Source organism: Rosa rugosa, chromosome 2, assembly GCF_958449725.1.
Source record: "Rosa rugosa chromosome 2, drRosRugo1.1, whole genome shotgun sequence".
Taxonomy (NCBI): domain Eukaryota; kingdom Viridiplantae; phylum Streptophyta; class Magnoliopsida; order Rosales; family Rosaceae; genus Rosa; species Rosa rugosa.
The window spans coordinates 61,285,076-61,301,334 of record NC_084821.1 but is presented as its reverse complement, the minus strand read 5'-3'; the positions used below and the strand labels follow the sequence as shown (position 1 = coordinate 61,301,334).

At 37.7% G+C, this 16,259-nt stretch overlaps 2 protein-coding genes and 1 non-coding gene across 3 annotated transcripts; all 3 read left to right on the top strand.

The window, feature by feature from the left end:
- The first annotated feature begins 2,746 nt into the window (after positions 1-2,746).
- On the top strand, positions 2,747-3,845 carry LOC133729059 (protein LIGHT-DEPENDENT SHORT HYPOCOTYLS 4-like). Its single transcript, XM_062156537.1, has one exon. The coding sequence runs from the start codon at positions 2,991-2,993 to the stop codon at positions 3,732-3,734; it is 744 nt and encodes a 247-aa protein (XP_062012521.1). The 5' UTR covers positions 2,747-2,990; the 3' UTR covers positions 3,735-3,845.
- A 5,541-nt stretch (positions 3,846-9,386) lies between these two features.
- On the top strand, positions 9,387-9,457 carry TRNAG-GCC (transfer RNA glycine (anticodon GCC)). Its single transcript has one exon. It is a non-coding gene; the product is annotated as a tRNA-Gly (tRNA).
- A 549-nt stretch (positions 9,458-10,006) lies between these two features.
- LOC133729058 (uncharacterized) lies at positions 10,007-15,716 on the top strand. Its single transcript, XM_062156536.1, has 14 exons — positions 10,007-10,083; positions 10,223-10,472; positions 10,575-10,749; positions 10,864-10,947; positions 11,175-11,416; positions 11,914-12,148; positions 12,495-12,574; positions 12,653-12,737; positions 13,452-13,583; positions 13,666-13,779; positions 14,388-14,435; positions 14,552-14,636; positions 14,785-14,841; positions 14,944-15,716. The coding sequence occupies exons 2-14, from the start codon at positions 10,267-10,269 to the stop codon at positions 15,084-15,086; spliced, it is 1,686 nt and encodes a 561-aa protein (XP_062012520.1). The 5' UTR covers positions 10,007-10,083; positions 10,223-10,266; the 3' UTR covers positions 15,087-15,716.
- Positions 15,717-16,259: the final 543 nt, after the last annotated feature.

The following is a 16,259-nucleotide window of genomic DNA, read 5'->3' as shown; positions in this document are numbered from 1 at the left end:
TTTTAATCCTTTTCAAAATTCAAAAGTTATGATTGACGTGAGTGTCACAACAAAATGCGTCTTCATAATTGGGTGTGACACAGACAGCTTAATTTGTCCAGATATCTACCCCTATAGTTCTCGCACCAAATTGAAAACCTTTGTGCAAAGAACAATCACTCATCCAGGGCCGTTTCTTTAAACCACATCCATCGTTTACAGGTCTCAAAAGCACATGAGGATGAAACCCTTTTAGGCATATACCAAGGCTGTTTACTGTTCACTGTTTCACTATTCACTGTTCACTATTCACTGTTCCGCCTTTTGAAATAGAAGCAAAACCCTGGACCAAAATAAGGGATTTGCAGCTGAGATCTTGGTGACCCACGTGAAAACGTCCAGTGCTGGGTAGCTAAATCTGGCAAGCAACAATGTAAAGTGGGACTAGCGTTAGAGTCTTTTCTGATCTGTGATTAACTCATTCAATCGGAAAAACCAGAACCAGTGGACAGAAAGAAAATAAGAGAGGGAGAAAAGAAAAAGAGGACGAAAAATCAAGTACCCTAGTCCCATCGGATTTGACATGTTTGACAAGATGGAACATTGCCCCTACCTTCTCCTCCTCAACCCTATTCTACCCAACTCATTCATTTTCAGTGCTCTACAATAAATAAGATTCAAAGCAGGAAGCAACAAAAGTCTTTGGGCCGGGGTTGGCACTGCACTGTCAATCAATATGAGTGATCCGTGTACTCTAATCATGTTGGGGTTTTGATTACCTTTACCTCCACAAATGCTTCTTTTGAGGATTCTCTACGTGCCCATTTTTTTCCTTCTACCCTTTCTTTACTTTGTTCTTGCTAAAAGGTACAAAATCTTTCTACTGTGGAGTGATTCATAATGTTACTGATTTGATAATAAAAGTCGTAAAAGACTAAAAGTTGATAATTCCTTCCGAATGATGAGCACCATATTATTGATAGTGTTTCAAAATCAAAATCCTATCAAGTGATAGCGAAATAAAAGAGACTTCAACGACACGCAACTGTAATGTTATAACTTTATGATATTGTTCTATGTCAAAAATCTTGTCAGATCATGTTAATCTACATATAATGGTCAATGTTGTCTCTTAAAACAATAATATACCGAAACATGCACCTAAATATACGAAAAATTTAAAATTTTTAAATTTGGTAGCTCAAATAATCAAAAACATAGAAAAACATGATTAACGGGAACACATTTAAGATTTAAACCACAATAGAAACTCTTCACCGTTTTTTTTTTTTGCACAATTTTGCTTAGTAGACCTTAGAGCAAGTTCACCCGTTGGGTCACCTATTATTCACTGCTTTTTAGTGTATATTTTCATTCTCTGGGTCACGAAATACACTGTGCTCGTGACCCAGGGCACGAAATACACTGTGCAGGTCACCATGGTGACCCAGAACACTATACCGGGTGACCTAGGGCACGAAATGCACTGTGTTCGTGACCCAGGGCACGAAATTAACACTAAAAAGTAGTGAATAGTGGGTGACCTGGTGACCCAACGGGTGAACTTGCCCTTAAACAATTGAACATTTTTTTAAATACAAAAAGAGTATGGATACTAGGCGGTAAAAACTATTAATATTGGCTACTTATAAGAAATAATCTACCGATTTAAACACCTAGATATACAAAAATCATACGTTTGAAAATTATTATAACTTGAAATTTTCACTTTAAAAGACAATTTTACGGATACATATAACTTAAATTTCTGACTTCACAGAACTTGGGCATGCCCCTGAGTAACATTTGGAATCATCATCTTACCCTGTACGTATGTTCATTTAGCATCATTAACTCCGGCTATTTCTGTGGTAGAATACGGGAACTAAGTATGGAGCATGACGGAGAGAAAGATAGTGACACAAGCATGTATAGTGATTCACCTTGCCTATGAGGCAAAACTACGTCCACTTAGATATTTCACTATGAGTGAGGCTAAGTAGCCTTTGTAATATACAAGTGTGGGGATCATGGATCCCATCCTATTCTAAGAAGGGGAGGACTTCATTTTATAGCTAAAAGAAGTCTCATTCTATTTTACATTTCCGATGTGGGACACAATGCACATATTACTTCTCTTGAAGCCTTTTGGAAAGCATGGGAGGGTGACCTCCTGGCAAAATACCGGCCGATCGAACCTCCACCATGGCGAGGCAACTCAGGTGTCGATCTACCCGATGCATATCATAGGCGGGACCTACCATGTCACGAAGACCACGTACGAGATCGTTGCTTATGCATGGCGGTATGTGGTATAAGTGGTATCAACACCGGCTGTATTCGTTTAATTGGTTATTTGTAAACATACATGTCCACACTCTTGTAAACATACATGTCCACACTCCTATCTCATCTGCCTAATAAAACCTTAAACAGTCAAAACTCTTTTCTTTGGAACAAAAAATGTACTGTGCCTATGCATGTGAGGTGGAGAAGGCCGAAAAGCTTCAAATTGCCACACCAAAATGGCAAAATTAGGTCACAAAAGTCTACACCACCAAGTCACGTCCATTGCGTAATCAGACATACAGATATTATGATCAAGTTTTAGCCTCTGGTGCTTACTATTCACAAAAGAAGCAAAAATTAAAGGTCCTGGTTTCGTACATGAGAGATTTGACGTTTTTGGAAGTGATGAGATTCAAACTGTCATCACTTTGCGTCGGGCCCTCCCTCCTCCTGTCTCCTTCCCTCATGGCCCTCCCTACCTTCCTCCTTCACTCCTCTCTCTCTGAAATAATGTCTCCTTTTCTCCTTGCTCGGCCCCTACTTTATATATTCTTACACGTCTATATATCTCTCCTCCATCAGTAACTCATCCATCTCTTCATAGCTGGCTAGCTAACCCAAAACCCCAATCTCCAAAATCAAAGCCATTTCCTTCTCCGAGATATTCCATCCAACAATTTGTATAACACCGGCGATCCTACATACCTAGTTTTTCTTTTAACATGTCAGCAGCGGCGGCCGCGGCAGCTGCAGCTGTGGTGGTGAGCCGTTCGAGCTCCAGCAACAGCAGCTCGAGCGCGGAGACCTACCACCACCTCCACCATCACCAATCGTTCATGGCACCGTCGCTGCCTGTGGCGCCTCAGCTCAGCCGTTACGAGTCGCAGAAGAGGAGGGACTGGATCACTTTTGGTCAGTATCTGAAGAACCATCGCCCGCCGCTGACTCTGTCACGGTGCAGCGGAGCCCACGTGCTGGAGTTTCTGAGGTACTTGGACCAGTTCGGGAAGACCAAGGTCCACGGGAGTGCCTGCCCTTTCTACGGCCACCCCCACCCGCCAGCGCCGTGTCCCTGCCCGCTGCGGCAGGCCTGGGGCAGCCTGGACGCGCTCATTGGGCGGCTGAGGGCAGCGTTCGAGGAGAACGGCGGGCTGCCAGAGACAAACCCTTTCGGCGCACGCGCCGTGAGGCTGTACCTGAGGGAAGTGAGGGACACGCAGGCCAAAGCTAGAGGGATTGCTTATGAGAAGAAGAAGCGAAAGAAGCCAACGCCACCACAAAGGACGACACAACTGCTGCAGCAGCATGAGGAGCAAGGGCAACATGGCAATTTTGTTTCTGGTTACGGTGGTGCTGGGGTTGGAGTTGGGGGTGGCTCAGCTCAGCCAAATGGGGTTATGCTCGGTGGAGCTTCGTCTACTGCTGCGAGAGGATCCATGATGCCGCTATCAGTGTTGAACTGCTAAGCTGCTTAGTAATATGTATGAATGCGAGGCCTTGATAAGTTGATATATTTTGTGGTTAGTCTTTAAATTCTTCGCAGAGAATTAATATTAGATGTTTAATTAGCTCGTGTCCATGTAGTTTTTTCTTAACCGACTCTTAATGATCAGTTGAACGTGAAAAGCATTATCATCGCTAATAAGTATGCGAAGCTCTATTTAATCTCCAAGCAATTCTTATTCTAATTAGTAGATAATTTGTTCCAAGAAAATTCAACTTGTTGAACAGTCGAGAGAGCCAGCTAGTTGAAAGGGACCAAATTCTGATGCATTGCAGCATTAGCCTTCCGAGCAAGTAAATGAGCTACCTCTTTAGCAAAAGGGACTAAGGGAGGAAGCCAGTAGGGCAAAATAGAGAAGCCTTACAATGTCCATCACCAGAAAGAAGAGAGAGGCACTAGGCTATGGTTATGGCAATTGGCAAAGAGAAGTCTCCTGCAGGGCATGGAACTGGCATGCTTTGGAGAAGAAATCGGCGGCAAGGATCTAGACAACATGGCTGGAAATGAAGCAACCATCCGAATCACAGAAAACAATACCGAAATTCCAGGTGTTCCATTGTTGGCGATACAAACTATCAACATTCAGTTTAACCTACCATGTATCGAAAGCTTAAGCTATGGAAACCGAAGAAAAGTCTCTCTTCCTGGAGAAAGAATGTGCACGAGTATGAACTGTATGATCCTAAAACCAAACCAAAGTGCAAGCCAATATTATTTGCACGGGGCATTCGAAACCCTATAAAAAAGATCCTGGCCATTATAATTTACATAAAAACGAATCATTATATTTTAACGAGAATTTATTGTGAGCGGCGGATCATATCAGATGAGATGAATAATATATATAATTAATAATTGAAAAAATCTAAAGCATCTGAAATATGGTAAAAGTTATCACATTTTATTTTTATTTCTTATTAATAAACTTCTGAATTAAAAGTTATCACATTTTAAAGTTATCGATTGATTTAGTCGTCTTTTAATCGTGATGGAGTTGCCTATAAAGTTTGGGTTTTGAGGTGGAGTGTTCTAAACCCTGCCTATAGACTGGGAGGCTTCCTCTGTAAATCTTTTAGAGAGTTGAACTTTGTGTGTGCCACAATTCGGTGTTGTTTATTTGTAGGGGATGAGCTGGTACACATTTTTGAGTTTTACGCTATATACAAACTCAATATGCTTAAAGTACACAGCTCGAGAAGGCCAGAAGGGTAGGCTCGCAGCTTCACTCATAAATTTACTTGGCAAGAATTGTACCCATAAATCTAAGATACTAGCATCGGCAGCTTTAGGAATCATCTAATAATACATGAAAAATAAATCATATATAAATTAAATGAAGACTCTACTTGACTAGCATTTCCTCTCGAATTGAAATCACAAGTTCATAAGTCATAACTAATGGAACAAAATGTGTGACAGATCGACAATAAGTGAACTTCTGGGTTAAAGATAAACATACTGAAAATGTTTAGAAATTAGACAAGGAAAAATTAACTGAATGAGGATTCTAATTTTTGGCACACATACGAGACTTTTAGTGACAGACCATGAAAAAAACAAGACTAGTCGTCTCAGAAAGGTATAGTTAAACAATAAGACAAGGACAAATTGACTAGAACCGAATTCAATGTTGTGGCACATGATTGCCGCAAATAGTTCTTCTTCTTTTTTTTTTTTAACCAAAAAATAACACCATTAAAAATCAGAAGTACATACTCATCATGAATATTTAGGCAAACAAAATACTCCAAACTACTGAAAAAACAAGTCTTTTGTTCTCATAACACTGAAGGTTTTGCCAAAAAGCTTAATATAATTCCAGTCCGCCTACCGAGTTGCTTACTTGAAACAGACATTAATAAACTAATCAGTGACAATGAATGATCGAATTTGGTTGAAAAAAAAAAAAGATAATAAATGAATCAATCCCCGATTCCCCGGGGCATTTAGGGTGTTATGAGTCGGGACAAAATCAATATTGTTTTTCAGTACTTTTTCTTCTCTCCTGAAGTAGACCTCCCTTGAATCATAATTTTTCATCTTAAAAATTACTGAGTTGTTTTCTAACTTCGGCAATGCAATGAAATTAACAAGGACGACCATGAGCAAGACTTCAATTATTAGGATGTGAAAAATATATACGTAACACTCTACTAAATGAGACTACTCAAATAAAAATATCGAGTCGCAATATACATCAACATTTAGCATCTCAATTATTTTTCATAAAAATTATAACAGTACTAATTTAAGGGATTAAATACAAACAATTTTCTTGAATCCGCACACCTACTAAATGTGGAGAATGGAGAAAATTGAGACACCAATACTAATATACATCGGCTTCGTTAGTGACAGTGGCTATGATTCATATGGCTTTTGCATTAGTGGTGGCTGGATTGATTAGGATAATCATATGTCGCAATTAGATTTTTTTTTTTTCCTCACGGTGTTCCTAACGCATACTATTACATTACTACTCTCATTAGGAAAGATTAAGATCTCATCTCGACACCTCTGACGGTCTGACCTCTCATTTCCTATCTTCAGAAATTGTTGCTAGTGGTCGAGAAAGGCTACCTAATTCACGTGTGTTGCACATTCTTTTTCAAAGGAATATTATTCCATGTACCAACTTTAGTCATATTACAAAATGAATTACGAGTCAACAGTGGTATGCTATTTCATCATCAGTAGCATTGCTTTTTCATGTCTTTCTCGTTGTCTTTCCCTTACCGGAGCTTGCAAATCACAACACCAAGGATCTGTAAGTGGAGTCTGAGATCACGTTGATTTTAAATTTATGCTGCCATTTGATTTAAACCCATAATTCTATATAGTTTATGGTTCTAGGGATTAGGGATTAATTTAGCTTGAAATTTAGGTTTGAAAATTTAGCTTATGAACTATGAACGTAAAACCTCTGTACAATGTACATATGCATACTTTATAAGATAATCGATAAGTGCGATCAAGAACTTAAACTGTCTATATTATTAGAATCAATTAAAAGTTAATATTACAGAAATAACGGTGTTCCAGACTAAAGAATTTATAATATTTTTCTAATTTGCTGGGTTCCATGCAGATAATATATTATTAATGGATATGGCAAACCCTAGCCAAAGGCAATGATTCTGATTAGGACCCAAAGTTACAAATGGTTCTGGTAAGATAAGGAGATTAGGTCCAGGGAATTATATGGATAAATGGGTGTTGTCCCAACTTTAAGCAACAGAAGGTGGTGGGTTTAGAAAGTTCTTAGCCAAATAGCCAGCTACCTACTGCCCTTAGGCTAAGGTCTCCAGAACTAATCATACTATTGACCCAGAGCCAATCAAATGCTAGATCGAGGTATGGACTATTATTCTCTTTATGTCGTAATGTCTAATCGAAGATATCAGCTAGCTAGCTGCCTCTCCCATTTTGTTAATTACGGTTTGTTTAGAACACATTGAATGAAAGCCATGAGCACTGGTGAATGCTTCCTGCACAAAAATGGCTTATGATTTAATACCATGAGGTACATGGAAGAGACTTGTAATTACATATTTGGGTAAAAATCATTTCGATTTTCTCCTCATTTTTGGGACAGTGCTGACTGCTGAGACACTTTAGCAAGCATGTGGATTCAGTATCATTTTTAGTATATTTCTTGCAAGATGGTCAATCAATTTTGTTCTAGCATGTAATGAAATCATTGCTTGGAATCAACGGCAAGTGATGTAAGAGGCTGGTTTCCTCAAGTAATTAATTTACTACATAAAGTCATGTAAGTCATATTACTACCAGCTTTCTCTGAGCGCTGTACGTGGTTAAGGTCTTTGGCTTCTCCGCATGATGGAGAGGTTCGAAAGCTGGTATGAGTGTGGTGACAATGGAGGTGGAGTTTTTGTTGTTTGCATTGAACATGAAACTTCAGAGAACATATAAAAAAAGTTCACAATTTTTTTTACAAGTTACTGCAAAAACAAACGATATTAGTTTTGTACTATTCTTATTCTATGAACTAGGGTCATACAATTGGTATGAACTCTTTATTTTCAAAAAAAAAAAAAAAAACGATATTAGCTTATGTCAGTATCATTTTGTGATATAAGTCTCTCATTCGTAAATAAGAGATCGTGATGAGTTTGACTCACAAAATATTAGTTACTGTAATTTTCAGTTGTTAATGTAATAAAAAAATGATATTACTATGTAAACAAACATGTTGTTATTATAAACTTGAAATAATAGATACCCGATGGATGTTAACCAATGTGTGAATTATTTATATCTTTGTATACTTATAATTTTAATTTTACATTATGAACCCTAATTGCTAACCGTTTTGAAAATTTTTAAATATTTAAAGGGTACCTTAGTACATTATTTTGTTTTTTACTTGAGAAGATGTGTTCTCTAAAAATGATAATTTGTTTGTTAGGATCGATGTACACGTGCATGTCGGATTCCTGCAGAGTGATTACTTGCACTTGTTGCCACGCTCAGTGCTTGTAACAAATGGGAATTCCTCATGAGAAGTGGAATGTATTTTAGTTTTTACCCGCATGTTATGAGTATGTTTTTCAGTCACTTAACTAAATTACGATCTTCTAGTCTCATCGATCTCACATGTTGATTGATGGAGCTGCAAATAGTATTGATCATAATCCCGCTATATCTTCACCTTGCAACATCTTAAAAGCCACTTGCGGATATGAGCAATATGGTGGGATTTTGTATCATTCCTAACAAAATATTATTTGATTTATATTTTTTAAGATATTGGTGTAAATTAAAATTTTATAATATTGTAATTAGATCATTGTTGGTGCGAGATTAGGATATTAGATTCTTAGCATTTGCAGTGAGTGCAACTATTGACAATAGAATTTAAAATTAGAAGGGAAATTAGATAACATTCAACTGAACCTCTAACATCAATTTTAGGGAGATTGAAAAATGGGCAATCGTTTTATGTTCGCTGTGGCCAATGAATATTGTACATATAATTAGTCAGTATGTATTAACAAATTTTAGCTTCATTTGGACTTTGGAGGAAGTCAATTTTAACAGGTCAATTGTAATAGATCGGCGGATTTAATATATTTATTAATGCACATTGAATGTTTTGATATAAAAAATAAAAATAAATTTTTTTTTGCTGAAGATCATCAAAATATATTACAACATAATACAGTAGTAAACTGGTAATGTAGTAATCAAGAGGCAATCATCCAATCTCTGATGTTTGGAACTCTTCACTCTATTCTTCAATTTTTTTTTTCCTTATTCACTTCTTTCATCACCCCACTATTTTGCGTAGTAATTTAAAGGAATTTAAACTAATGGTGAGATTAATTATGTTTATTGGCAATGTTATGAAATACATTTTGAACTTGTTAACACCGATTAAGACCATGCATATTGGATTGGACCAAAATTCAAGTTTGATTTCCTTCAATATAATTACACGCACAGAATGTTAAACATAATAAGAATGAGCTTAAATTCACATTTTCGTTATTGCACCACATTCCCAGGAACGTTTCTGTTTTAAGGAATAAAACTATAAAAAGCTTACTGAAAGCTAAAGATAATCATTCTGAGAAGAACATGTCACAACATGGCACCAGTGGTCTAGTGGTAGAATAGTACCCTGCCACGGTACAGACCCGGGTTCGATTCCCGGCTGGTGCATTTCTTTTTGCATATTACTGCCTGCTCTTTTTCTCAAAGTCACACCGCCTCTCTCACCTACCCTTTGAAACTGCGCCTTTTCTCTAACCATGGTTAAGCTTCCCACGCGTTTTCAAACGCAAGCATCCCAACCCCGGTTACCCAAAATTCACGGCCACGATTCAGTTACACGTTACTTCCAAGTTTGCGCGCCTTTACGCCCATCCGACGTGGCCGCACCTTCCCCCCTTTTTTCGTGCAATCACGTTCGCCGCCACGTGTCGGTCCCCAAACTCCCCCAACTTCCGGTCATCTCCTCCCCTCAGTACCGGTCACGGGTCACCTAAACAAACCCCTTCCCGCGACGGCAATTCCCCCCCTCTACGTCATCCACGCCTAGAAATCACCGTCAAACTCACACTTCCCCAGACTACGCCCCACCACCTCCCCCAAGGTAGACAAGTCAGAAGGGCAGATCCGTCATTTCAACAAGCCCTGTCAATTTTAACGAAATTAAATTAAATTTATTATCCTTTCCTTCTTTCCTAACCTTGAGTCTCCGTGAAGTAAAAAAAAAAAAAAAAAAGGAAGGAGTAGAGGAAACTGCTTCCCCTGCTCTGGTTTGATTCAGTCGCCACAGTTTCCACGTGATCTTCCGATGCGATCTCCTTTCGCTTATAATCCTTATCGTTTCTGATCCTCCATTTTTTTTTTTCGGTTGAGATTTTGTTGAATATAATATCACCGATTGAAAAATTTGACTTGGATTGGACTGGAAAATCGCAGAGCCGCAATTGACTGAGAAGCTCTCTAGGTTTGTTGTTCCGGCTATGGATTCTGCTCGGAGTTGGTTTCAGAAGTTTCAGCCGAGAGCGAAGAAGAAGGGGACGGAAAATGCTAGAGATGAAAGGCCGGCGGCTTCTTTGGACGACGAGGCGCCGTCGGCTGCGACCAAGCAGAAGGTTGAGGCGGCGAAGCAGTATATCGAGAATCACTACAAGGCGCAAATGAAGTGCTTGCAGGATAGGAAGGAGAGGTAGAGTGAAGTGAATTTTGTATTTGGATTGGAGATAAGGATAAAAGGCTGTGTTTGGCGATTGATTTTTTTTTTTTTTTTTTTTGTGTGCCCTAATTGCAGGCGGTGGATGCTGGAGAGGCGGCTGGCGGATGCCGAAGTTTCGCAGGAGGATCAGATGAATGTGCTGAAGTATTTGGAGCAGAAGGAGACGGAGTATATGCATCTTCAGAGGCATAAAATGGGGGTTGATGACTTTCAGCTTTTGACGATTATAGGAAGGGGTGCATTCGGAGAGGTGTGATCTTCTTGCCTTGTTTCGCAATTTAGTTATGTTGTTGTCAATGGAGTTGTTATTTATATCAAATGCATTGCCTTTATGGTGTGTGTGTGTGTGTGTGAAAAAATGCAGGTGAGAATTTGCAGGGAGAAGTCTACTGGCCAGGTGTATGCCATGAAAAAGCTCAAGAAATCGGAGATGCTCCGAAGAGGCCAGGTACTGCATGACCAGTGTACCTTTTATAAGCACAAAAAATGCTATTTCATACTCTCATATGAAGAACTATGTCTTATGTCTGTAAAATCTTACTGAAGAACTATGATTTTCATCGTAATTGTGTTAAGTGCACTTGTTTTTTTTGCTCTGCGCATCAGTAATGCAGTGTGAGTTTCGTCTTGTTCATGATTCTTAATACTTATACTTTTTCCATTTCTCTCTGGAAGGTGGAGCATGTTAAAGCGGAAAGAAATCTTCTTGCTGAGGTTGATAGTGCTTACATTGTCAAGCTCTATTGCTCCTTTCAAGATGATGAATTTTTGTATCTTATAATGGAATATCTTCCGGGAGGTGACATGATGACATTACTAATGCGCAAAGATATCTTGACTGAAGATGAAGCAAGGTTTTATGTAGGAGAGACTGTCCTTGCCATTGAGTCTATTCACAAGCACAACTACATTCACAGGTTTTACCTCAATTCTTTGTTCATTGCTGAGTTGGATCACAAATACCATTGATTGGACTAGACAATTATGCTATCCCCACAATACTACTGTAGGCAGCACTTTATAGGAGCCCTTTACTATTATCCAAACAGAAATACCACTTTCAAATATTTTGCCTTCAAAAGTATTTAGACCTGTCTTTAGTTATGCCCAATGGCCAATAGATTTCCCAATTACTTTTATTCTAAATTTAGTCTTACATGATCTCATTGTTTTAATACTGGTTACGGAAGTGACGAAAGTAATTAACTTACTATAAATCCTGTCAAATCTTTGATTATGAGATGCAAACCTTTGGCCAAGTATCCACGCAGTCCTGTCATTAGAAATTATAAGTAGGGTTTCAATCTGTTCGCTTTAGTTTATTGTGTACCTGTGTGTGTTATTTACTTCTGAGATTTTTACTTCAAGTGTCATGTGGTCATGATTTTTTGTTCTTTTTGGTATTGTTTGATAGGGATATTAAGCCTGATAATTTACTGCTCGACCGCTATGGCCACATGAAGCTTTCAGATTTTGGGTTGTGTAAGCCTTTAGGCACTAATAGCTTTCCGGATCTTAGTGAGAATGACTCAGCAGTCGGAAGGAATTTAAAATCCTCTTCGCAGAGTAACCAACATTCTAACCCTCCTACACCAAAAAGAACCCAGCAGGAACAGTTATTGCACTGGCAAAAGAACAGACGAATGTTGGTATGTTTTTGTTGTTTTCTACTTTGGGAATCTTTGCTCGGTATGGGACATGAATCAGAACTTTGGTCGGGTTGTTGCTATAACTATGGCAGATGAACTCTATATATTGCTGCTGAGCTTTGAGGAACAAGTACATGCCAGCATAGAATGGTTAATGGTGTTTAAAGTCATAGATATATCATATACATGCCATCAAGATCATAATATGTTACCTTCAGGGAAATAGTATTTAAGTGCTGTTTGTATTTATAATACAAATGGACTTTCTCCTAAATTCCTTCTGTGCATTAATTAGGATATGCTTTTGTTTCTTTACATATAAATATACCTGTCATATGCCATTTAGGCTTATTCAACGGTTGGGACTCCAGACTACATTGCTCCAGAAGTACTGCTGAAGAAAGGATATGGAATGGAATGCGACTGGTTAGTTGAACTTGTCTGCACATATATCACCTAATTGCATGGGATAGTGATATGTTTCTTACAAGATATTTCTGTCAGGTGGTCTCTTGGTGCAATCATGTACGAGATGCTTGTGGGCTTTCCACCTTTCTATTCCGAAGAACCCATGTCCACATGTAGAAAGGTACATAGAGTGTTGACTTCCTGCCTTACAATTTCTAATGTCTATTCATAATTCTGATTGGGTTTTGCCACACAAATTTTAGAAATTGAATCATCATAAATCCTTATTAAGTACTTAAGATATTAAGGACTAAATACTCGTTACTCCTCATACTTTTACATGAAAAACAGTTTAGTCCAAAATTTTAAAATTAAACAGTTTAGTCCTTATTCTTTCTAATTCTCACACAACAGGTCCTAAAATGACTATTATACCCCTCACTTTTTGTTTTTTTATTTCTCTTTTTTTTTTTTTTTTTTTTCTGCCTCTCTCTCTCTCTTTCTCTCTCTCTCTATATATATATATACACACACACACACACACACACATATATATGTGTGTGTGTGTATATGTGTGTGTGTGTGTGTGTGTGTATATATATATATAGAGAGAGAGAGAGAGAGAGAGAGAGAGGCAGAAAAATAAAAAATAAAAAGAGAGAAAAATAAAAAGTGAGGGGTATAATAGTCATTTTAGGACCTGTTGTGTGAGAATTAGAAAGAATAAGGACTAAACTGTTTAATTTAAAAAATTTGGACTAAACTGTTTTTCATGCAAAAGTATGAGGAGTAACGAGTATTTAATCCATATATTAATCATTGTTAATCGAGGAATCTCCTGCTGATGTATTGTTTTTATGATGATATCAAATAAACGATTAGTTTTTCCATGCAGATTGTAAACTGGAAAACTCATCTGAAATTCCCAGAGGAAGCAAAACTCTCTGCCGAGGCTAAAGATCTCATTTGCAAGCTCCTCTGCAATGTTGAGCAAAGGCTTGGGACGAAAGGAGCTTATGAAATAAAAGTTCGTCTCTCTCTCTCTCTCTCTCTCTCTCTCTCTCTCTCCACAATTTTTTATATTAGTTGATACTTGTCCTCTTATTTAGGCACACCCATGGTTTAAAGGGTTACAATGGGATAGATTATATCAGATGGAAGCTGCCTTTCTACCAGAGGTTAACAACGAGTTGGATACTCAAAATTTTGAGAAGTTTGAAGAGGTGAGGAGTTATATCTTTTCGATGTGGTTGCTGTAATACTCTTTTCCATCCTTTTGTTATCACACCTGGCATTATTCAGTTATATAACTTTGATTATGCTTGGAAGGTAGCAAATATTAAACTTTCTGAACTATTATCTATAGCTGCTTGAATTGGGTAACCCTCTCATCTGTGTTTAGAAAGGGCCGATCTGGAATATAAAAAAATTTGCTTTCTGTTTTGAATATACATCTATTATAAAGTGTCCTGGGCAATTTAGATGTATTAAAGGAGCTGAACTCTTCTCCCCTTTCCTGCTTAGGATAAACTGCATGCATTCCACTCAAACAATACAATGAATACTTGCTCTTCTTTACCATTCCTGGCAAGTCGTTAGTAAGAAGATAATAGAAACTGTTATCCCTGGTTTTCAATTTTGTCATTGTGGTTTTTTAAAGAAAGATTAGATATTCTGGATAGTTGAATACAAACATTATTTTGTTTTGTGCTTGTATAAAACTTTTCTCTCCAATCTAGTTTAAGCATATGTGCTATCTTTGTTTTCTCCCCTTGTTTGTTGATGCTTTCATATGGCATTTGTGCTTATGTTGTCTTTTCCATGGTTGCAGTTGGGGCCTCAGGTAGAAACTCCATCAAAATCCGGTCCATGGAGAAAGGCAAGTAACTAATTAAATTACAACAACAAAAAAAATTGGTTTGTTTTTTTGTTTGCACATGGCCTTTTTTGGTATAGTCTGTTGACTGATGAATCATGTACTTTCATTCATTTCAGATGCTTTCATCCATGGATACAAATTTTGTTGGTTATACATACAAGAATTATGAAATTGTCAATGAGCATCATATGCCTGGCATTGGTAAGTATTAACCAGTATTCATAGACTATAGCGCAAAGGTTGACAATATCAATGTATCTGAATTACTAGCATGATTATTTTTGAATCTCCATCAAATTAAGGTTTCCTTCCTTTCCTTTTTGACCCATGCATGGAAACTTTAATGCAGCTGAGTTGAAGAAAAAGACTAATAAGCCAAAGAGACCTTCTGTTAAGGCCTTATTCGGTATGCGCTCCTTGCATTCAGTGTTCCTGAATATCATGTGGTCACTCTAGATTGTATTTGCATTATTCAGTCTCTAAACTCCACTTTGTTGTTTCTTTCCAGACACACCTGATCCTCCAGACCCCCCAACACATGGAACTTCTCTCAACCAAATGTCCACTCTGCCTACTGTCTCGGAAGGCTCTGAGCCATCTAGGCAATCTACTAGACCCCCACAATATCCACACAAACCTCCAAGAAGATAGCAAGCAAAGTTCAGTTTACAAGTTGTTATCCAGCTGAAGGAAATTTAAAGAGAAGTTCACAAAACGGTGGAGGGAAAGATAGGAAATTGGTATCTAAATACTGTAAGTCTTAGTTTTAAATGCGTTCATTAGTAATCCTCTAGTGTATTACTAGTAGTGATGTTCATTCACCATATAATCACCTAGATTAGTCAAAAAGAGGCCGAGCTTCATATTTTAGGGTCTGATCAATGATTTAGATGATTTATTCATAGGTTCGTAGGTGATATAGTAAATTCCATCAAAATTCTTGTCAACTTCCAAACTTGGTAGTGAGCTTTGTCTCGATGTTCTGTTCATATAGAGATTTAGTGATGAAGTGAGTGAAGTGCTACGTACTTTTTTCTCCCTACCGAAGGAGGCATGTAAATTCTTTTAATTATTTCATTATAATTGTTATTATAAGCTGTGTGCAAACAGGAGCATTTCATGTATGGAGGCTACGATCATATATGGCTTGTAGAGCCACTTCTTTTCACTTGTTGTAAAGAGTTTTCATCATTGGAGATAAGTTGTACAAATCCATGTTTAGGATCCAAATGTAGAATTTGAAAAATTTGAACGACGAGATACATGAATGTGCTGTGAATCTATGTCCAAAATGTAATTTTCTTTTCTATTTTTGTATTTTTAGGGGACGAGAGGCACAGACCCCCAAAACATTAACCTTTCTGAGGTCAGAACAACATAGTTTCAGCCGTCCGTATATTCAAGTCCAAAAGCTATTACTAATGCGAGATTGGAAAACTCCTAATTTAGTTCCACTCTACTAATTATTCACAAGCCACAGCCTCCATGCATAATTAAAATAAAACTGGATATATTTTTGCGGAGTGATTAAAACTTCGCATGTAAGGGACACACATATTAGGCGAAAGCCTTCTGTAAAACCAAACACAACTTGACCGACGAAAAGCCCTCTAAAGAAGAAAACTTATCATAAGGGAAAAGAAGAATTGAAATTCCTAAATTCGACTCCAATTTTTCAAGAATTGAAAACCCATTTAATAGTTGATATTGTACTTATTTTTTAGAGATGTTATGTATCTTATGAATTTGAATTTCTATAATGGGTTTTTACATAGTTTGAGGTTGGTGCTGCTGTCCTCAAATCTTAATTACGTTAGTTTTTAA

What these genes read in the sequence shown, in the direction of transcription:
- LOC133729059 (XM_062156537.1), top strand. Translation starts at nt 2,991, where the DNA reads ATGTCAGCAGCGGCGGCCGCGGCAGCTGCAGCTGTGGTGGTGAGCCGT.
- LOC133729058 (XM_062156536.1), top strand. Translation starts at nt 10,267, where the DNA reads ATGGATTCTGCTCGGAGTTGGTTTCAGAAGTTTCAGCCGAGAGCGAAG. An exon ending in AAGCACAACTACATTCACAG is followed by an intron (nt 11,417 to 11,913) that starts GTTTTACCTCAA and finishes ATTGTTTGATAG; the next exon opens with GGATATTAAGCCTGATAATT. An exon ending in AATCCGGTCCATGGAGAAAG is followed by an intron (nt 14,436 to 14,551) that starts GCAAGTAACTAA and finishes CATTCATTTCAG; the next exon opens with ATGCTTTCATCCATGGATAC.